Genomic DNA, 22947 nt, shown 5'->3' on the forward strand with positions numbered 1-22947 from the left:
CGGGCGGCGGGAGGCCCGGGGGCCACAGGCCCGAGGGCTGAGCACCCCGGGGTGCGGGGGGCCTGTCTGCTCCGGGAGAGCGGCCCAGCGGGCCCCGCAGCCGTCCCCCATTGCGTCCCCTTAGGCCGGGCTCACCGGCCCGGCCCATCACTCCCGGTAGCCCCGGCCCTGCCACCGTCCGGCCAGACGGCTCTGGAGACGGCGGGGGCCGCGGCCCTGAGGCCCTTCCGCCTCGCAGGCCAGGCCGGGGGCCGAAGGGGGCGGGAGGCGCGGCCTCAACGCCTCGGCTTCGGATGTAAATGGATCTCCGGGCCTGGTCGCGGGCCCAGCGCGCCGCGCTCCCTCCCCGCCCCCTCGTTCTCGGGGACCCCGGCTTTCCCCCTTCCCCGGCCTGGCTGCTGAGCCGGCCCACCCCGTGGTCCTGTGGGCTTCTCACCCTCCGCGGGCCTGCCCCACGCCGAGGATGGAGAACGTCCGGTTTGTTTGCACCCCCACCCCCAATTCAGCCCCCCAGTTCCCGCCAGTTCCCCCGGATCCTTCCTGGCGACCCGAGAGTCGCGCCTCGTCTCCGCTCATTTAGGTCCAGCCGCAGGATGTGAGCCACTGAAAGCCCTGGCGGCTTTTCGGCCCTTTTTTTTGGTTGCACTTCCAGAGAGAGACAGAGACTGTGCGATCCCCTTCTCTGCGGAGCGCTGACATCCCGGCTGAGCGATTTTGACAAGGTTATAGTTCCGAATGGCCCAGGGAAGGCACCCCATCAGCCGCTGTCTGATGAAATCAGCCGTGGCGTTGAGATCGCTAGTAGCTTCAAGACTTTCGGAGGCCTATTTTTAGCTCCCTCCGTGTCTAGGTGCACAACTACAGGCAAGCAATCTACCTGCCTGGCCCTGATTTCCCCCCATACCTTGCTCCCTGCTGGCCTGAGGTTTGTACTGAGCTGCACGAATGCACGAATGACAATAATAAGTGCTCACCCTGGTGGAGCATTTGGAGTGCTACCAGGTACTGTTCAAAGTCTTGGGCACGTGTGATCTGGAGTAACCCTCACTCCTCACAAAAGCTCCCGGAGGAAGGTACCGTCGGCTCCTGTTCTCCGTGAGGAAGCTGAGTTAGAGTGGTTAAATTACTTGTCCAAGGCAGGTCACACAGCTAGTAAGGAATAGGGATGTGGATCAAGGTGGTCTGACTTCAGAACACCCCCCGCTGCCATGTATGCCACATGTCTTTGATAAGACAAAGGAGCCAGTGGAGGGTTGAGGCATTCCATTCACAAGATCCATTTACAGGCAGAACGGGGACTGGATAAATGGGAGTCAGTATGACACACTTTGTATATTTGTGTACTGGGCTCATTCATTTTCTTGAATTCGAGACTCATATGCGACGTCACGTTCAACATCTCCATTTGGATGTCCAATAGCCACATCACACAAAACCCCTATCTTTCTCCCCCAAACCCGCCCACCCCACTGTCCTTCTCCCCTTGCAGTAAATGGCAAGTCCATTCTTTGAATGGCTCAGGCCAAACACCTTGACGTCGCCCTTGACTCCTCTTTCTCTCCCGTGCCACGGCACATCTTGTCAATTCTACCTTAAAAATCTTTCCAGGGGGTGACCACTTCTCACCACCACCGCTGCCTGGGCCTCCCTTCCACCTTCAGCCAGCTGACAGTTTCCCAACCCCAAAGGCAGATGGCCCCCGAGACCTCCCTGTCCTCCTCTCCCACCACTCTCTCCCCGACGGGCCCTGCTTTATCCACTCTGGCTGTCTCCGCGTCCCTTGCGTGGTCCACATCCTCTATCCTATATGCCTTTGGACCTGCTGGTTCCTCTGCCTGAGTCAGCCTTCCTGCACATGTCCCCACGGCTTGCTCCTGCCCCTCCTTTAGGTTTTTACTCACATGTTACCTTATCGTTGAGAACTTCTCTGGCCACCTATTTCAAATCGTATCCGCGTTCCCTATCCCCTCTGCCCTGCTTCATGTTGCCCCATGGCACTTATCACCAACCGGTGTGCCAGGTCTACTTGTTTGCTTCTAGAACGTAAGCTCCATGAGGGTGAGGATTTCTGTCTGCTGCTGATGGATCCCCCACCCCAATTAGGATAGTGCCTGACGCAGAGTAGGTATCCAAGAAATGTTTGTTGAATGAATGAGTGAATTCATCAGTCAGGACCTTCGTGGTGAGGTATACCTTTGAGCACAAAGGGAAAATTATGGATTCCTGTTTTGCAGGGACACCATTTCTAGCATATGCGCTGACACATGAGCTGTCGATTGTAAATTGCACGGTTGAACAGGTAAGGGTACGATAGAGAAAACGGACTGTTTTGTGGTACTTAAAGTTTTTGCCTAGTAGATGCCACACTCACCTAGTACTTTGCCTCTGACACTAGTTCTGGCCTAGCTGTCTCCAAAAAAATCAAATCTTAGTGGTCTTTTATGCCTCTCATATCTCTGCCACCCTTCAATTGGTTGTCATGTGTTTCTCCACTCCATTTCGGGTTTGGGCTTGTGCAGCCTGCTAGGATCTTTAATTTCTTACCCACTATGTGAACTAGGACTTCCTTGCCTACGCATTTTGAAGCTTTAGGGACTGCCCCATACGTGTGCTTTCCCACTTGTTGTTTAATCTCAAACGCCCTCTCTGCTTCTGCCTTTCCAGACTGGGATCCTAAGCATAGCCATCCTCACGCCTGGGCATCTATAGAGACAGAAAACAGCACGGGTGATCCCGATGTGCAGCTAGGGCTGAGAAGCACTGGCTTGAGTAGTACAGGTTAGGAGTGCTGTGCTTGTGTAGAAAGGAACAGTTCCAGTCGTGTATCCAGTACAGCATCTTGTTGGCCCTCCTTGCCATGGTGATCTCCGTTGTGACAGCAGCTCCCACGGCCCTTTGTTGGTAGTCCTGTAGTCCGTGACTGTTAAGGTCCAACTGGAATGTTTCTCTCCCAGGAGTGTGTGGGTGTTGTACACTTGTGTCCTGGGATATTCTCTTCTGCTTGGCATTTCGCTACTGATACATCCCAAAGTGGTTAATCATCCTGTCTCTGGAGTTATTCTGCCTTGTAGACCGGCATCGGGATTTGAAGGCAGCGTTTGGTCCCTGGTGAAGGTAAAGAGACTGAAAAGAGGGTGAGCAAAGCGTATTTGAGCTATAGGAGATCTTGGATTCTAGATCCCAGCCTTAAAAGATACCATGTGCATATGACGCCTTGCCAGCCTGCGGACACACAGGGTGGAAACCCAAGAGACCATATAAAGCAGGGTTCTCGACTTTGGCCCCGTCGACATTTTGGAGCAGATGATTCTCTGTTGAGGGGCCGTCGTCTGCTCTGTAGGATGTTGAGCATCATAGCAGCGTCCCTGACTACACGTAAGATCCCAGTAGCACACACCCTCCCCTGCACCCCTACCCCAGGGGTCGTGACAGCCAAAAATGTCTTCAGACATTGTGTAGTGTCCCAGGGCAGGAGGTGGGGAGAAGCACCCTCAGTTGAGACCCTCCATATAAAGTGATGGTGGGGCACAGGCTTTGCATGAGAACCGGGTTTGTGTTTTGACTCTGCCTTGTACTCTCTGAGTGACTTTGGCCAAATTCTTAACTCCTTTGAGCCTCAGTTTTCTCACCAACGAAATGAGGATAACGATGATCATATCTATCCCATGGTTGCTGTGACCCTTGGCTGAATTAACGCATATAAATTCTTTAGCGCCTATCTCAGCCCGTTAATAAACAGTAAATAGTAGCTATTTTTACTGTAGTGGACTTACGTTACCGACACATTTAGCTGAAGTGCTCAAAGCGAAGCAAGAGAGGGCAAGAAGTGAGTCTGAACAGTGCAGGTGAATCCACCCCCACTGAATCCACCCCCTGGGGTGAGCCCAGGATGAGAGGCAGCCAGAACTGGGCTGTCCGTCCTCTTAGGTTCTGTCTTGACTTCGATTGCGTGACCATCTAGGCAGGGGCTCTCAGCCTCGGCACTCTAGGCATTTGGGGCCAGATAATTCTCTGTTGTGGGGCTGTGCTGGGCATTGTAGGATGTTGATCAGCTTCCCTGGTCTCGACCCGCTAGATGCCAATAGCACCCTCCCCCCTCCCCCAGTCATGTCAGCCAGAAGTGCCCAGGCATTGCCCAGTGTCCCCTGGTGGGGGGAGCCCCCCCGCAGTTGTCCCCCATTGAGAACCCCTGATCTGGCCTGACCAAGTATCAGTCCAGAGATTTTCAAGGGTGGTTTGGCTTTCATCACTTCTCACCTTACTTTTTGATTTAAAACCTAACCCCAGAGAGGATGAGATGCAGCTGAGTTTTTATTGATGAGCGAGAACTCAAAACAGTTGGAATCCTCAGTTCACTTGGTTCTCACCACCCCCTTCCCCTGCCCTAAACTTAATTCTTAGGAGAAGTGAGAAGCAATTTTTCAAAGTTTTCATGAAGTTATGATAAACATTAACCCTGGGGTTTGTCCTGAGGTCAACTCTCGCATGCCTCTCACACCCGGGGCGGATGGGGCCTGGCGGTAGCTGAGGGTGCCATGCTAAAGTCTTTATGTACTTGGAAGAAAATTTAAGTTTTGACAGGGATCCTTTGTATAGACAGAAAAGCTTGCAGTTCTGCGAGTTTAAAGCTTCCCCACCACGTCTCCAGCCTGCCTCCCAGTTAGCTGGAAAATGGACCCACCCCAGCAGCCCCGTTACCTGCGGGCATCATCGGGTGTTAGGGCCGGCCCGTGTGCTTGTACGCTGAAGGAGCCGGAGAGAGGGGAGGCGACAGGAAGTTCGTCCGGTCAGAGCCAGGGAGCTCAGAATGGCCTTGGGAGCGGGGACGGTGTTTGGGGCCGGCCAAGGGGGCATCTTAGGTACCAGTCGAATTCCTGCCTAGTAAGTGAGTTCAGGCCCGGAGAATAGGCTGGGGTAGAGTGGGAGATGGGGGCCATTTGGGGAGCAATGGGATGCATTTGGGGGACTTGAAAAGGGCCTTTCTCATGGAATGGAAGCTACCTGGGAAAGGCAGCTGGTATTGACCTGGCCGAGCCTTGGTAGCTCTCCATGGTACTTTGAAACCATCAGGAGGCAGATGGGTTTGCTTCGTTGTCTATTCAGGATCTGGTGGTAGTGCTGGCAGCAAGCAGCAGGGGTTCTCTGTCTTGCTAGAAGGGGGTTTGTTTTTGCCACCTTCGTGCAGTAGCCTTCCTGTGGTCCCACGGAGCTGTGTTCGGTGTGGCTGTGCACTGCTTGGTAGGAAACTGTGCAGCACAGGGTCTCGGAGCAAAGTCCCTATACTCCACTTCGTCCTTGGTTGTCTTGGCACTTGGTGCTATTGCGTAGCACTTGCTATGAATCTTAACCCTGACCGCGCTTCACGCTTATTCAAGGAGGTTGTGGAGGAGAATTAAACCTGATGCTTTGGCTGCACCGTTGGAGATTGTTGCAGGAGGTGCGCAGTGTCTAGGACCCCACAGATGTTTTACAACACGGAGCCAGAGTCAAAAACTACAGGCAGAAGTTGTAACCTTGCTTTGGGGGCAAGCAGACATATATAATTTGACTCATTTAGGTTTGTCTTTGTTTGCTTTTAATTAGGAGCCAGTACTTAAGAATTCCGAGATTTCAGGGGAAAGAATAATCCAGGTTTCTGATTTCTCTTGAAAAACAGCAACCAGCCTCAGCCTGCGTTCCTGCACAGTAATGATTTGCCAGGACTGAGGAACAGCTGCCACCTTGAGATAGACTGTGCCTTCCTGGACACCGCGGTCTCCACTGACTTGCTTGGGACCTGGCCCGCTTCCCCCTTTTCCAGTGCCTGCCTGACCTTGGCTGGCATTTGGGTTTCAGCCCTGTCGTAGCACCTCTTAGACAGGTGCTTGGCCTGAGTGGGGCCTGTAGGGAGATCCATGTGGGTTTCTCCCCTGTCTCAAGCCTCAAAGGAATTTTAGACCGGAACTGACTGACAGGCTCCGGTTGATAGCTTGTGGCACAGTCGGAAGTGCCCTTGGTATGTGTCTTGCCTCTGCCACTTACTTGCCCAGGAGCTTGGGCAAATTGTTTGACCTCAGTTCCTGCACCTGTAGAATGGGAACGATGCTAATCAAGTCTGAGGATTGTTGTGTGAAAGGAACATATGGCAGGGGATTGGCCCACTGGTGGGTGCAGATCCGTGTCCGTTACTACTGGCTGTTAGTCTTCTGATTGGATGCCTAGGTAGAGAGAAAGCTCCTTTTGGGTTATAGCTGAGTTTCATTGAGACATTCCAGTGGGATCTGTCCTGTGTATTGTGGGATGTTTGGCAGTGTCCCTGACCTCTACCCAAATGTCTCTAGACGTTGTCAGATGTCCCCTCGGGGGCAGAATCGCCTCTGTTTGAGTACCCCTGTGTTAGGGGATTCTGTTGACCCTCCCCCCGCCAAGAGACTGTGCGACATAGTCATCTGATGTACTAAAGTCCTAGGATGCTGCACACATGTAAATACACAGATGGAGCCGGGAGGGAGAGAGGAGGTAATTCACAGATGCTAGGGCGTCACCCTGGTTTGTGCCGTCTGACCCACTGAGAATTTACTTTGGCGTATAATGTGAGTTAGGGATCTGACTCAGTCTTTTTCTCAACCTCAGCACAGGTGATACTTGGGGTTGGATCATTCTCTGTTGGTTGGGGGGACATCCTGTGCACAGTAGGAGGCTGCTCAGCCTCCCTGATCTCCATCCACTAGATGCCACTAGTGACTCCTCCCCATCGTGATGACCAAAAATGTTTTCAGACATTGCCCAGTGTCCGGGGGGTGGAGTGGGGGGGCAAAATAAAACTGTCCAAGAGTGAACTGTTTGCCAACTAGAGCTTAGGGCTCACCCTCCCAACCTTTTTTTTTTTTTTTTTATGGCCTTTTGGCAGCCGTAGGCATCATGGACTTCATGTCCCTGTTAAGGGGGGACAGTGTTTTCCGTGACCTTCAGCACTGTTCCAAGTTCCAGGGGAGGACCTTCCGAGATGCTCTGCATCTGGGCCATTCCCTTTCACGGGGGCTGAAGCCCAAGGCCGTGTCTGTAAGAGGAGTCGGCCTGTCCCAGTGTGCCCACCTCCAGCCACTGAGTCTAAGAGCCCAGCTCATCCTTTCCAGTGGATCATTTTGACTCACTGGGCACTTGTTCTCCTGAAACCTGACAGAGACGACAGTGGTTTCTCCATGCATGTGTCTAGGAGGTAAGCTTTGCTTTTGCAGTACATTTTAAATGCCTTTGCTAAATTAAACTCCCCCAGGCTTGCCACATAGAATTTCGAGAACTCATCGGCCCAGAATTAACGCCCGTGTTGCATCTGTAACAGCAGAGCGGGAGTGGGGAAAACAGTTCTGGAGAGTTTGGCTTCTCAGGTGGCAAGAGTGAGAAAACAGGCTACCGTTTGCTCAGAGGAGAAAGGATGTTTTGCAGCATTGATGTGGCCGCCAGGGATCTGAGAGTCCAGGGCCTGGGTTACTCATCATCAGTGCCACTTGGAGGGGGCCGCCTGCTTGTGGAGTCTTGTCAGAAGAATGGGGGTTGTGTTTGCTGACCACGTCGGCCACTGAGTGAGCGAGACGTGCTTCCACAGCTCAGGCACCAGCAGGCTCTGTCTCCAGAATAGTCAGGCTCCAGCCGCCTCGCCCAGTCTGCAAGGCCACAAGACTTGCCCGAGCCTCCCTGTCACGGCCGCTTCTCACCTGGACAGCACCTGAGGGCTCCTCGCTGGCCCCCTGGCAACTCCTCCTGCCTCCCTGAGATCTGTTCTCCTCACCACTCCCAGGGTGATCTTCCCCGACATCATATTACAAAACTTCCTAACGCACAGAAATGGAAAGGATTCGTGAGGACCACTGCCAGGGTGGTCTTTCAGGAAAATGAACCTGCTCATATCACACCCCTGCTTGGACTCCTCACCATGCACCCCCTCCCCAAACTCACCTCCTACCCTCCCCTAAGGAAACACTCGGGTCACGTTGGCCTCCAGGATCTTCCTGTCCTTAGGATGTTCGTTCTTGGGGCTCCCTCTGCGCGGCATACTCTGCCTTCACTTGGTCGCTCCTTCACACCCAAGGTTCAGATGGCGCCTGGGCGAGGCCTTCCCCCCACCGTGGCCCCCTTCTGCCCACCGCCCTGCCCTAGCGGCCGTCTAGCGCCTGCCTCCAGGGTTTCCTCATTATCCCCGCACGCCTCCGGCTGCTTGTTTTTCTCTCCTCTTCCCACTAGATGGCTGCGGCCTCGTCCACCTTTCCTCCTGTCTCCAGTGCCTGGTGCCTCGCACCTGGCTCATCGTGGGTTCTCAGGAAGTCGTGTTGCTGTGAGCAGGGCTTGGCTAGTGGGCCTGCCGTCGGCTCTCACCTCACTGATTCCTTCGGCCTCAGAAGGGCTCAAGGGATTATGAGAGACTGTTTGTGGCGAGGTGTCCCCGTGTCCAGGCAGCTCTTGGAAGGGCCCAGACCGGGAGGTGTTTATCATCGTTGGGGGCCTGGCGACTGGAGACAGTCCTGGAGTCCAAGACCTCTGCTCTGAGACGGCGTCAGTGTATCTGCAGTCTCTGTGTGGAATTCTAGTAACAATAGTCACGCCAGCGTGGAATTCGGACCGCGTGCCAGCCGCTTCCCAAGCACTTGATATGCATCATTTCCTTCAGTCCTTCCGAACCGACTCGGGTGTAGGTACCATCCCTGTTGACAGACACAGGCAGTATGTGGGGAAAGCGCGTGAACTTGCCCGGGGTCCCAGCCGCAGGTGGTTGAGGCCCATCTGAACACACACAGAAACTAGCGCCTGCGTTCCCAAACTTCTTCAGTTGGTCTGCAGCCTCAGCAGATTTTCTGGAGTCCTTAGCTCTCCTTCCTGTGAGGGGATTTCCGCTGTCTTCACTGGAACTTTCCCCTGAATCTTCGGCCGGCCGCTTGCATCGATACTTCACCTCAGCTGTGCTTGTGCGGCGCCATCTAGTGGCAGAATAGAAAAGTGCTGTCAAAGCTGGCTCCCCGATTTCTCAGTAGTTTTAGGTGAGGTTGCTGACTTTGTTTGATTTATTAATAGGTTTATGGGGGTTTCCTGGATTTAAGGCACAGAGGTATCCAAAGTGCAGGGTCTGCCCCAGCAGCTTGTAGTCTGAGTGGATGGGGCAGGGGTGGAGGGATCGGAGGGGGCTGCAGGGCCAGTACTTCTAGAAGTAAAGAAGGTGGATGTGGCTTGGCCTGAGAGGGGTCGGGGGGGACGTGAAGCACCCAGCTTGGAAGTCAGGCTTAGGGTTCTGGTCCCACCTCTGCTGTTTACCAGCTTCGTGACTTGGGCAGGGCACGTGTCTCTCCGAGGCCTCTCAGTCTTGTTTCGTGATTTGCAAATCAGAGACGATAAATAATTTCTATGCCATAGGGCTGTACATGACATTGATGACATTGAATGAGACGGGGTATGTCAAGCGCCTGCCCCCGGGTCTAGTTAGGGCCATTCAGCAAATCCGAGTGGCTTATTACCCCCGCTGTTGTCACAAGTGTAGGGTCATGTTAGAGCCCTGAAGAGCGGCTCGGGTTTCAGTAGGTGAAGGTAATTTTGTGATGAAGAGCATCCCAGAAAGAAGGGCATAAGATGAAAGATACACCATCATCTTCCAAAACTGTGCCCCCCTATGATCTTCCATGAGACCAGTTGAGAGCTGCCTGAGGAAAAATATATTCAAGTACCAAAAAAAGAATGAAGGGACCCACTGCCCACTAGCTGAGCCTGCGGTACACTGAGATCAGAGAGGTATTGCCTAGCAACAGCATGATTGAGATCAGTTCTACTCTCCACCAAAGAATTAGTTGGCGAACAGAGTTGACACATCGGTGACAAATGCACCTTTATGTTGCTGCACAGGACTGTTTATAATAATTCCTGAGAAAAGAAATGACTCGAAGGGTTGAGATAGTAAGTGTCGCAGGATTAAAGCAGTTGCCACGTATTAACAGACTGTTGTTTTTGTTGGCAAGATGCTTTCCATATTTTTTGCACAGATAAGATTAAGACACATCAGCGCAGGATTAAAGCTCATTTTGCACAACTACCTTGCTGACATTTTGGACAAGAATTCTAAGTGGCTTTCCAGATGGGGGTTATTTCCTGGCAGGTGTTTGATCCATCATTTAGGAGGGGAATAAACAGAACAGGCCAAGATATTCCAGATTCCCTTCTCTGTGTGTTTTCCTGGGTCTACATATTTTCTTCTGTTTAGTTTAGCAGACATCCTCAGCGACAGAGGCTGGAGGCAGCCACGGGGGCGTGCCAGAGCTTGTCGAGGGGCAGGCCTGCCCGTGGCTTCTGTGTACTTGCCTCCCTGCACAGTGTGAAGAAGGAAAGCCTGCATGCAGGGCTGAAAACACATAGAGAATGTGTGTGTTTTCAGCTTCAGTTGTGAATGTGTTACGTAGAGCCTCCCACGGTTACACGTTTGACAGCTGCAGAGGCATAGCGGGCCTCACCGTTGAGCGTGGGTCTCCATTCTCTCCTCGAGGACCCTGAGGGTCTGCCCTTGGTGTAACTGCACGCTCATCTGAAGCAGATGGTCGCAAGACTTGCTGGAAGCCTCGGGCCCACCCCACAGTCCATCGCTCACCCTCTAGTTTCATTTGTACTCTTCCAGAGATGTTTGTCTAGAATGTTCACTGACAGCTGCTTTATTCCTGATGTCACTTCTCAAAAGAAGAGTCTCAGTTTCTTAGCTTCGAGGCCCACCTGAGGGGGAAAGATGGGAGGAAGCAAAATGGGGCGGTGACTTCTCCCTTTTGCCCTTGCGGTGCGTGGGTAGTAGCGCGGGGGTCAGGGACCAGAGTCAGGCCCGCCTGGGTTGGAGACCCAGTCCCACCTTGGACAAGTCGCTCGCCCTCTCTGAGTCTCCGTTCCTGTTCTGTAAACTAAGGACCTACCTCTTAAGGTGGTTGTGAAGTCTCAGGACAGTGGTGCGGATAAACCGCTGAGCACCTAGGTGCCTGGCCCGTAAGTACTTTCCGATCAGTGACTGCTGGCCGGTGTGAGAGACCATCCCAGGGTTCTGGGAAACCCCATCTGGGAGTGTCCTCGCTGTGACGACGTGGCGGAGGCTGGAGAAGTCTAAAGATGGGATCCCAAGACCTCTGTCACCCTGGAGGGTGGGGACACACACCTTTCTACCCCGGGGCCACCTCTGGGGTCCAGGCCAGCTCCTCTCTCCCCTTCCCTTGCTTGCAGTAGGGACTTGGCCTCCTTTCCTCACATCCGGGCAGCTGCCATCACCTACCCTGTCCCTAGGAGTTCCTCCTCCTTAGACTGGCTACAGGGCAGTACCCCCTCCGTCCCCTTCCTTGCTGGTCTGAAATAGACACAGGAGGCATTTTGTTTTAAGGGTTTTGCCACCAGTCAATCTCTGGGCAGAAAAGACACAGATGAAACCCTGAGCGCTGTACCCTGGCCTGCTTGTAGTGGTGGTATCAGGAAGCCCACTGTTTTAATTCTGACAGGTGTGGGACTTCTTAAAACTCTCCTCCTCCTTTGGACCCTCCGTACCCACTATTTGAGGAGGCAGTTTACAGGCCCTCTCCCTGACAAAGACATTGTACACAGATTACAGCGATGCCTTCAGGGTGGGGCTTTTAGAACTTCCCACGCACGCACCCAAGCCATCCGAGGACTTTCCCTTGTCCCAGGGTCCCTGGTCAGTCGTTTCTGCTTTAGTAGAAGGGCCTGCCTCCTTGGCGACCCCTTTGTTACCCAGAGACCTCCACTCCCTGCAGGGAGAATGGTCTCTGGCCCTTTGGGTCAGGAGGCAGCCTGCACCTTAGGGACCCCCGACTTCTTTGGAGCCATCTTTGGTTCCTTTGCTCAAGATAGGAACTGCCTGAGTGTGATTGGTGCTGACCTGCCAGGAGCTCCTACGCTGGGCCATGCAGGTGTGAGGGATTGCACTCCGCTGCTCTCGCCCTGGGCTGGGGTGTTTCCCGTCTGTCTGTAAGGGAGTCCAGGGGTGCCACCCTGACCTTCCTCCAGTTCCTCCAGTGCTGCCTCATTCCTCCCCGCTCCTGGTCACCTGGCTGAATGCTGCCCCTTCTGCTTAAGCGGCATTTCCTTCAAGAAGCCCTCCCTGACCTGCCCCTTCTCCGCAGCCTCACCGGGTTGGGTGCCCCAGCTCCGCACTCTGAGTGCCTTCTGTGCTTCCCCTGTGTCGTAACGTTCAACTAAGTCTGATGTCAGCTCCTGGCAGGCAGGGGACATGTCACCTCTCCATGTCACCACCACACCCTAGAAGCCAGCATGGTGCTTGGTGCACAGTGGGCGCTCAGATGTGTGGAATCGCTGGAAGTTGTAGTTGCCAAGTGACTGTCATGATTGACTCTATGAACGTAGCGAGAGGTGCAGCTGGAGGAGTGGTTCCCGGCTCAGCTGGGTGGGCAGAGCACCCTGACAGTCACAGCCACGTCAGCAGTGCCTCTGGGAGCAGGGAGGGGTCCCAGACATCTGGCAGAGGGATGGCACAGGAGCAGAGATCTGCGACTTTCCACACCTGGGCTTTCCTGTCTGTGTTTATCACCAGGACTGCAAAGACCAGGTCCGGAACCCAGTCCTGGTCCTTGGGGGTCACAGCTGAGCTGCCCCAAGGTTTACATCCAAAGCAGCCAGTTGGGTGGAGGGTGGCAGGGGACAGGAGGGAGAGCCCGAGCTGTGGGCCAGGATGTCACCGGGGGGGGTGTCACCAGGGGCTACTCCTTTCAGCCTGTCCAGGTCCGTCCCCGGCCTCCCCGCCACCACCCACCGCCCCCTGGGGGATCGGGGAAGCAGGGGCTTTCCCTTGCTGGGAGCTGGGATCACGGTTGGGCTCAGGCAGGGAGCCATCTGGGGCACAGGAGCTGAGGAGGGGCGTGTGGAGGAGAATGGGGGAGACGTTCAGACCAAGAGCAGCCACCTTGGACTTGGCATCGGCACCTTGGGAAGCTGAGGTGAGGCCGACGCACCCAGCGTGTCCCAGACGGTAGTGCCTGCGCCACCCAGAGCAGGGCTGTTCTTTGAGGTGACTTGAGGGCTCCGAATCCCACCCCACTTCACGCAGCAGTGTTGGCCGCAGTCACCCACAGTTCTCAGGCCTCGTCACGGGTGTTCCTGGAAAGGGGTTGCCTGGTCAGATAACTTTGGGGAACATTTGGTGAAACAGGTTTCTTTACTGTTGGTTTCCTTAACCCTTCTTATGTTGATGAGTCTAGTCAATGCTCCAGGTGGGCTGTTTTTTTACAGACTAATTTGATCAAGGAGTATTTATTTATTTGGCTGCGTCGGGTCTTAGTTGTGGCATGCGGACTGTTTGCTGCGGTGCACGGGCTTCTCCCTACTTGATGCGCGGGCTTAGTTGCTCCACGGCTTGTGGGATCTTAGCTCCCCGACCAGGGATTGAACCCGCGTCCCCTGCATTGGAAGGCAGATTCTTAACCACTGGACCACCAGGGAGCACTTCACAGAACCAAAAAACAAAGAAAAAAACACCTGGTGGACAGAATCTGGATCAAATGATGTGTATTTGGTTAACGTTTTAATATTTTAGGTCTTTGCGGTGGCCTAGGTCTCTCTACAAATCTCTGGTGGTGGTTTTCCCTTCACTTGTGAAAGGAAAGCTGGACTGGGGCTTCAGGCAGGTCCAAGGAGCCTCGTTGCTTCTGTCCCCTGTTCGTTCCCCAAACTTGGGTTTCAGTCGGCTGGATGACGCTGCTTTTTCGGTGACAACCAGAAGCAGTGGTGATGTGGGACAGTTAAAGACAGTCTGCCTGGAAGGGGGCACGCGTGTGTTGCTGCCGTGGAGTCGGGACTAGCTTGCAGTTTACGGACTCTGGGCCCTAAAGCGGATGAGCAGAAATGAAGCACGCGTGGCTCTGATGCTTTGTGTCTTTGGTAGAGAACTGACCGAAGTTCTGTCCCCCAAACCTGCCCTCCGCAGGGGTCCCTGTGGCCCGCGAGGTGGGCTGCCAGGGCCCAGGCCTCCCTGGCCCCAGCCCGTGTGGCCCACGGCATTCCACTTGCTCTCTAACTGCTTGTTGAGCATGTGTTATGTGTGAGACTGCGTTTGGCTCTGAAGATACAGAGGCGAACACAACAGAGGCCCCACTATTACGGAGCTTAAGGTCCAGGAGAGGATACTGCCAGGGGAGCAAGTAAGCAAATAGCACGCGTGCGCGCACACACACACCCGGCCAAGTAAACAGACACACCCCCTCCCTTTTCATCAGACGCTTTACCCTGAAGTTTTCTGCCCCCGGCTTCCCGTTCCGCATTTTCCGCATTCTTCCCGTGATGCCTTGCACAGAACAAGGGCTTCATAAATATTTATGTGATCACATAGCAGCTGGTGCTACCCATGTGAAGAAGTACAGAAGGGGTTTAGTTCAAACATTTACTGGATGGTTCTTACACTGCACACACCAGGTGACAGGCTGCGTGCAGAGCTGTTTCAGATGCTGTGTCTGTGATCTCTCAGCCTCCCTGACAGGTAGCCTTGGTGTAACCCATGCAGGATGTAAGCCAGAGCAGGCTTCAGGAGCCCAGTTCAAACTGGGAGCATCCTGGAGGAGGTGGTGTCTCTACCTGAATGTGTGTCGGCCACGGAAGAGAAGGTGAGAATGTCTTCGAGGCAGAGGGACTAAGCCAGGCAGAAGTCCAGAAGCGACAGAAGCGTGGGACGTGCTGGGGGCTCTTCAATGCCACAGTCATGGTCGGTGCGGGGTGGCCTTTTTGAACGGCCTTCGACCCTAGTCTGGGAGGACGTTGCCGAGTTGAAAGTGTGAGTTTCACACCAGTGGTTCTGGCTGCTCTGTGGAGGCCGCACTTCAGGGGGTGAGGGTAGAGGCGGAGAAAGAAGGGAGGTCTGAACTACAGCAGTGGAGGTGATGAGGTGGGTCTGCTTTCCAAGCTCAGAGCCCCATGCCCCCCTCTCGCTGGCCTCTGCCCGCAGCCGTGCGACATGCCCTGTTGCCATGCAGGAGGGTTCCTCCAGCAGATGGGATCTCTCCCAGCTTGCGCCCGGACCCTGCCGTGTGGTCCAGGAGGCGCTGGGCAGGACCTTCGCACCACAGGCAGCCTCCTGCTGAAGCTAATTCTGTTCCCGTCCTGCCCCGGGGACCCGCAGGCAGCCCCTCCTGTGTGCCTGCACATCAGCCATCACAGTTCCAGCACCAGGAAGCTCTTCCTCCACCATTCAGATGCTTCCTCTCCGTTCCAGTCCTTCCTTACAGCCTGGCAGTCATTTTCTCAGTGCCCCCCTTGCCTTCCTTACTCATCCCTCCATCAAATATTTGTTGAACCCCTGCAGGGTGCCGATTACTGTTCTCAGAGCGTGGGACACAAGGGGAACGAGGCAGAGGCTCCGATCTCATGGAGTTGATCCCTTACTAGGGGAGACAGACCATAATAAACCCACACACATGGTACATCAGGTGGTGATGCCTGCTAGGAAGAGAAAGAGAGCCTCTTGGCTTCACTGTGAGGCCAGTCCCAGGTTTCTTCTACAGGGTATGGTGTGTGTTTAATTAAGTCTACAGCGGCTAGGCCTCTTCTCCCAGAGAGGCCGGAGGCTCTTAGAGACAAGGGACAGAGAGAAGTCAAGCTCAGGCCAGCTTAAGCAAAAATCAGCATTTGCTGGCCTCACTGAAGAGTCAGGGTGGGGGTGGGGTTAGCTTCGGGCCTGCTGACCCAGGGCCTCCAGCCGTGTCTCCAGGGTTCAGTTTCCTCCTCCATCCCCAGCTCTGCTTCCTGCTGGATTGGCTCTGCTCCAGGGCCCCTTGTGGTGACACCCGGCTGCTGGCAGCCCCAGCAGAGAAAGAGCGCCCCTTCCCCAGTAGCTCCAGTGGAAGTCCTGGACCCGAGTCTCATTCGTTGGCAGCGGCCTGGCCTTATTCATGTGCCGCCGTGTCCCCTGGGGCCAGGGCATGCAGTATTCTCCTCCTCGGGCCCGGAGCCAGGTTGGGCTCCATCTAAACCACGGTGAGGAAGGTGCCTCCTCGGGGCACGGGGGGGCGGTGCCTAGGCTGACCAAAATCACAGATCCTTCCTGCACACCCCCGAGCCTTGCGGCTGGCCGGCAGTCGGAGGCAGAAGTGAGGCCGGGGTCTGGACCCACAGCCCCGGCTGCTAGGCTTATGGGGTAAAGGGCAGCGCCAGAAGGTGTCTGGGCTTGCGCGTGGTAGACATGGTGTGGAGAAGCAGCTGCTGTCCCCGGAGTCCCTCCAGCTTTCCTTTGCTGTCGTTTACTGCCCGGCAGTAAGCACGTGCATGCGTTCGTTCGACCCCCCGGGTTTGCGGAGCAGTAGCTGCGCATCTGTGCTGGGGAGACGTCTGTCCTGGGAAGCGTGCAAGGCCCTTCCACGCCGCCACCCTCCTCCCTTGTGGCAGTGTGGCCTCCTAGATGTCATTCACCCCAGTGATTGTGTGGGCTGTGCCTGGGGAGGACTGTCGTGGTGAATCGGACCCAAGTGCCACAAGGCTTCAGTGAGCACAGCAGAGGGAATGGTCACCGTTGGTGGGCTGTGGCCCCAAAGTGAAGATTGGCGTCTGTCCTGCTCCTCTGTGGGGGTGGGGAGTGGGACAGTGTCCATTTGCCCATCTCGGTCTTGTCCTTTTGCTCCCCATACCATGCCCCCCGCCCCCCATCTTCTTTACTGTGTGTGATCGCCTTCGCCCCCTTCCCCAAACTCTGTTCTCTCTGTGCTTCCTCCGCTCCTTTTACAGCCGTCCCAGATCCTTAGCGTCGCCACCATCCGCCCCTCGGGCTCCCTGTCACCGTCACACCTGCCCCTCTCCCTTCACTCTTCTCCTTGGGGCTTCAGCACAGCTGCCTCTTCTCGGGAGCGTTTCCCTGATGCTCCAGACCAGACCCTCCGACCACGTCCCACACAAGCGCTCTCATGGCCCGCAAGCTGTGTCCCCTCCCGCGTAGTGGTCCTGCCGGGTTAGAGCCGTGTGAGTGCGGGTTCCTGGTTCACCTCGGCTCCGCACAACTGAGGGAAGGGGAAGGGTTGTGTGAGTGCTCCCCAAATTCGTGACCCCCGGCTTCCCATCCGCGCCGCTCTCCAGGCCTCGAATGCTGAGGGAGGCCCTGGGCACGCCCGCAGGGCTCATGAGCGCGCCCAGAGCCACGCGCCCCGGCCCCAGGCAGTGAGGCAGGCGCCTCCGGGCCCCCCCACGGGTTAAGGCAGCCCTCGTCCAGAACCCGCTGGCCAGCGGCAGGGCCTTCCTGAGCGGCCTCCCGCTCCGGGGCAAGTGGCCGAGAGCCATGGACTCAGCTGCCTGAGAACGACCGGCGGCATCTCCCTGGTCCAGTGACAACATCCCAAAGGGTTTCTTCCTTCAACAGCAGCTGTGCAAGATGGCCTTTCAGACTTCTCACAACTCCACACTTTTTTTTTTTAACGGGCGCTCACTTAGAGACCCAGGTGGAATGCAGAACTGACTTGAGCGGAGTAAGCTCTCCAAAGAGCATGCGTCCCGTGGGCAGAGGTTGCAAATGGGTCACCCCTGGCCCCAGCTGGCCTGCAGATGTGGAAAAATTTAAAACCTAGGAATTTCCCTGGCGGGCCTGTGATCAGAAATCGGCAATTTCATTGCCGGGGCCCGGGTTCAATCCCTAGTCAGGGAACTAAGATCCTGCAAGCCACATGGCGCGACTAAAAAAAAAAAAAAAAAAGTTAAAAAACTAAACTAGTCTCCAGCCTTTGAAATTGGGGACCTGCCGTCTCTGCGCCTCGTTCCTGCAGCACCACGGTTGGTGGCGCTGAGTGGCAGCCGCCGGGCACTCTGCAGCCTGCCACCCTCCACACCACGCTCCCTCCATCAGTGACATGGCCTGTTCTGAGTGAGTCTTGAAACCTTTTTATTGGTGTGCACATGCACACAGAAAAGTGCACGTATCCTACCACTGTGTCGAGTTTTTACACACCCAACACTTCCCCGCATCCATGTGAAGAAACTGTTTTCTAAGCTATTTGATGATCTTTCGAGTTACTAGTTTTATATCAGGTTTGTTTTTTGTTTTTAACTTATTACAAACGAATGTAGCTTTGTTTACTGTACAAATGCAGTGTTGGGGGGAAAAACACCAATTTTTCTTTTTGCAGAGAAACCTGCCATTGCTCCGCCCGTCTTTGTGTTTCAGAAGGATAAAGGACAAAAGGTAAGGGGCCGGTATGTTCTCCCTTCACATGGTTACTCTGCCTTGTTTTCTCCCCAAGCTCTCTCTCCCCAGGTCGCATGGCCCAGGATCCTTCTGCCACGGAGAAAAGGCCCGGTGGCTTTAGGTTACCATGGCACGAGGTTAAGATGGGGTGTGTATGGACAGGGCTCAGAGGCCCTGCTTTAAAAACACAGTGGAAGAAAGCTTCCTTCTAATTCCTATCGATTTGCTTTAGAAGTACTGCTGTGCGTTAGGGAATCTGGTAGGAGGGAGAGAAAGGGGGCCGGGGACGGGGGGAGGGAGGAGAGGAGAGGGAGCAGTGCTGGCTAAGGGGAAAATAGGACCTTTAAAGATTTTAGCGGGATTTTTTTTGGCTCCAACCAACTTGGCATAAATGCATTTCGAACAGTTAGTAGTCAGCTTGCATTATATATTCACCACCCATCTTTGTTAGGTTGCTTCCCCCTTCTTGGGCTTTAAATGTCTTGTTTTCCCTGATGTTGGAAGTACCTCGCCTAATTCATCGTGATGAGCTAGCAGCCCGGTGCCTTCCCACAAAGTTGCGTGTGGCTGCTTATTTTGAAGTCATTGGGGTTGTCTCCCTCCCTGAACGGATCAGCCTGGAAGGTCCGGGCTGTGTCCAGAGATAGTTGATGTTCTGTGGTGATGCCTCCCAAGTTTGTATGAGGACTCCCCCATTTGTCCAAAAAATGGACGGTCCCTGCCCTCATGCCCGGGGACAGCAGGTGTGATGTCATAACCACGGCAAGATTTCAGGGTGACCAATGCGCTGCGTTGATGCAGGTGTTCTGAAACCCGGGTGCGTCTTGTTGATGAGGACAGCATTTGAGGGGCTTCTCGGCTCAGGGCTCGTGACCTACAGACCAGGTGCTCGGGTGGATGTCCGGTCCCCCCCCAGGGTGGCCGGCTTTGAGTTTGGGGGCTGCTGGCCTGGCGATTTGGGACTCCTGGCAGCCCGGCTGCTGCTTGTGAACCCTGCCCCTTGGCCTGAGAAGAGAGCAGCCCCGGCGTTCAAGGGCTGTGCCGGGGAGGGCGCGAGTGCGTGGAGGGGGCGGGAAGGAGAAGCGGCTGCCCTGAGACCCCTACCCGCACCCCCGCGCAGGGTGTCTTCTGTGTCAGCCGGGGCTCATCTGCTAGGCTTGTTCTCAAATTAATCTTTCCTGTTGTTAATTCTTACGCCGAAGAATCACAGAACAAGGAAATGTTCTTCCCTTTTGGTTTCAGTTTTCCGAGTGGTATTTTCAAGATACATCAACCTCTGCCGGCCCCTCTCCCTTGGGCCCTGACCAGTGCATACATGTGTTTTTATCATTTGTCCTTTGGAAGTTCAGTCACCGTGAAGGGGCTGATGTGCTTCTGGCTTTTAGAGGTGGACGTGTTTGGTTTCTGCTTCAGATGTAAAAGTCACTTCTGTTAGGTTTTCCATAAAATCGGGATTTTCTAGAATTTTGAGTTTTATTATGATTTTATTTTGAACCACTTTTAGTTTGAAACAGGGGTCAGCCAACTAAGGGCTGCCATCCCTGCTGTTTTTGTCAGTAAAGCTTTATTGGCGCTCGGCCCCGCCTGGCCCGTGCGGTCCACAGCAGAGTGAAGGGGTTTGGACTGAGACCAGGTAGCCTGCAAAGTCGAACATATTTAGTATCTGGCCCTTTACAGAAAAAGTTTGCCGACCCAGATTTGAAACAAGTAATTGGAATGAATAACTCTTAAAACCTGAAGACTTTCTGACAGCCAGCAGGGTGAAACGCTAAAACGTAATGTTTATCTGACTGAATTTAAAATGCTTTTAAATGACTAACTCTTATTTCAGTACTGTTTTCACGGTTGAGGTGGTTCTGTTGCTTCGTAATTCAAAGGCTGACTTAACACGTGTCACCTTCAGAAGGTTGATGCCAATTACGTAAACGGGGTGAGGTTGAACCCGAAGAGTGTCCAGGGAGGTGCTCACCACCAACGTGCGCATCAAAATATTGACTCAGTGCCAGCTCTAAATGGGCTTCTAGAAGTAACCGACCTCCAGCTCTTCAGAGTTCTCCTGCTGTCACACTTGTGTGACAAGATCATCGGAAGGGCACGGAAAACCTCTGCGTCTAACGGCAGAGGCCGGAGGAGCCTGCATGTCCGTCGGGGCAGCCCTCTGAGCTGCCGGGTGGGCAGCTGCCCAGTGGACACGGAGCCCTCCTCCTTTCTCTGCTGCTATGACAGCTCGGGCGTCGGGCGGGAAGGAAGCGGAGAGGCTTGGACAGCCGGCTCCATGGCCGCGTGGCTCCCCGGCCCAGGGGAAGCGACGGGAAGGTAGGTCTGCAAGGAGTGGCCACGACACTTCTCACAAAATGACACCTTGAGACCCTCCCAGCTTCCCCCTCTTGCCGCAATTTCAGCCCTCCCTCCTCACGCCACAGTAGCAAGAGTTGGGGAGATCTGTTCAGGTTGCTGTTGTTTTTTTCTGAGGGAGCTTTTATTTTCCCTTTTTCAACTTTCTGTTTTTGAAAATTTTTTCAAATCCTCAGAAAAGTTAAAAGAATGGGACTGTGGACCCTTGGGTATCCTTCACCTGGCTTCACCGTTAACATTTTTATCATAAATGCCAGAAAGCTCGACTATAAGTTGCACCCACCTGACGGTTTTCCCCTAAATACTTCAGCGGGCGTCTCCTAGGAATTCTTCTCCATGGCCCTAGTGCCATGGGCACGCCTGAGAAAATGATCATTAATTCAGAAATACCCTCTAATATATAGTCCACGTTGAAATTGTCCTAACTGTCACCTAGGTCTCCCATACAGCTATTTTTTGAGCCACTTTTTGATCCACAAAGATCAGGAAGTCCCATTGTCGACTGTGGGAGCATTACCTTCTTTCAGTGAATGATCTCTAAACCACCAGTGCCCCAGTGGGATGCACTCCAAGAGCCCACGGCCCCCTTCAAAGGCCCAGCTGTTATTACCGAATCACGATCGAGATGAAAGATTTGAAATCAAAAAGAAAAAATTTAGGCTGCCAGCCCAGGCGTTTTGGTGTTGGTTTGGTGACAAAGACACACAGGATTTTCCGTCAGGTCCATAGACAGTTGGAGTTGCGTTTGCAGCAAACCACAGATTGGTGGTGGCCTGCCGGTGGCGTCCCTTGGTCTCAGGATGAGTCGTCAGATCCTCCCACTGTTCCGTGTTAGGGCATCGGGCAGCAGCGGAACTCCAGTCCTGACGCCTGAAACGCAAACCTGGAGCCAGACTGACAGCACAGGAACTGTCTCTACTGCTTTCCTGTTCTTGAGCTTCCTCAAGATGGCGCTCTTCACAAAATGCTTGCGTTTCCATGCATTTGTGTTTTAGGGGCAAAAATGAAACCTTTTCTTAACTGCCTTGAATGGAGACAGACAGTTTTTTTCTCTTTAACGTGAAGAGAATTTGAACCTCCTTCCGTAGTTTGTTTCACTGTGACGACTGAACGTTTCTTTCATTTACTTTATTTTCCAAATATTTGCTAATCTGAAGGCAGAAGATTTTGGGGTTGCACTGGCAGGATGATGTCCATTCAGCAAAAAAGCAGAAAGCAGGGTGTCACCGACAACACTGGAAGCTTACTGTGTGTGTAACAAGCGTACCCTGTATGCGTGGTTTTTTGTCAGCCACGTATATTTTAGGATGATGTCAAAGCCTGCCAAAATCTCGATGTCCGATTTTAACAAACATGTTGAAAAACTACAGGCTCTATCTTGGTGCCTTAGAGCTTACTCAGACCCAAGGAGAAAATGCTGGAATGGCATTTGTATTTCTTTTTGGTCCTCCGACGTAGGCTTCATCTCTAGTCTACCATGCCACGAGGGCATTTCAACATTTATATTCGAAAAGCAGGGATTTAAAAAAAAATCCAAGTGGTTTTGAACAGAGATAGGCAATTTCCCATAGAGCTCTGAGTTTCATTTTCTCTCTTAAGTGGTGTTAAATCTCTAGGCATAAAGTAGCAGCAGACTGGTGCGTGGGACCAACCTCGGTGCCTTGGACAGGTTTGAGGAACGGCCTGGGAAGGAGGGCCTTTATGTCTGTGGCTCTTCCCTGCATAGGAAGAGTCGATTTGGGTGGCTTTTTTAGATGTATGGATGAGTTGTGTTGCTTTTGCTTTTCCCTAAGAAAGTTTGAAATTTCTCTTAAAATCCTCTACGTAGTTCCTTTCATCTAGCAGGCTCACACATTTAAAAATAGTCCCAAGTCCTGTCTAAAGAGGTTTCAGTCACTTCACAGTCAGGAAGAACACAGCCGTGTCTGCACGGAGACAGGGTGGCCCCGTGGTCATTTAGTTCACAAAGCGAGAGGAACGTGTGGTGGACGATGCCAGGCGGGAGGCTTGGGGACCGGAGCCCGTGTATTTATTCCAGGACACCAGCTTTGTAACGCACCTCTCAAGAAGAGTCTTGGCCACAGAGCCCTCGGCCCATGGAAGCCCCTTCAGAATCCCAAGAACCACCTCAAAGGATGCCGGGGGGCGGCGGGGGGGGTGGTCTGTGCTTTTGAGGACGAAGACTTTGGGGACCGGCTTCCCCTTACCCTGGCTGTTTTCTAGATAAGCCCTGGCCCGGGATGTTCCGGGGGAGCCTGGGAGAATTCTAGGCCGAGGGGCTCCCTCCTTCAGGCGGAGCCCCACCCACCTGTCCACTGATACAAAACCGGCTCTCTGTGTGTCTGCCAGCTCGCGGGGTCGCCCCACACCTGCGCTCGCCGAGCAAGAAAGCGTTCCCTTCCTCTCGGGTTTAAGCGGCAGAGATG

At 54.0% G+C, this 22947-nt stretch overlaps 1 protein-coding gene across 6 annotated transcripts in view; it reads left to right on the forward strand.

The window, feature by feature from the left end:
• RANBP3 (RAN binding protein 3) overlaps positions 1–22947 on the forward strand; it is a 54011-nt gene that overhangs the window by 238 nt on the left and 30826 nt on the right. For all 6 annotated transcript variants that reach the window (XM_068537173.1, XM_068537171.1, XM_068537172.1 and 3 more), the window contains exon 2: positions 18108–18163. In XM_068537173.1, coding sequence (XP_068393274.1) covers positions 18108–18163 — 56 coding nt within the window. The remainder of the gene's footprint in view (positions 1–18107; positions 18164–22947) is intronic.

Source organism: Eschrichtius robustus, chromosome 2 (assembly GCF_028021215.1).
Source record: "Eschrichtius robustus isolate mEscRob2 chromosome 2, mEscRob2.pri, whole genome shotgun sequence".
In the NCBI taxonomy this organism is placed as follows: Eukaryota; Metazoa; Chordata; class Mammalia; order Artiodactyla; family Eschrichtiidae; genus Eschrichtius; species Eschrichtius robustus.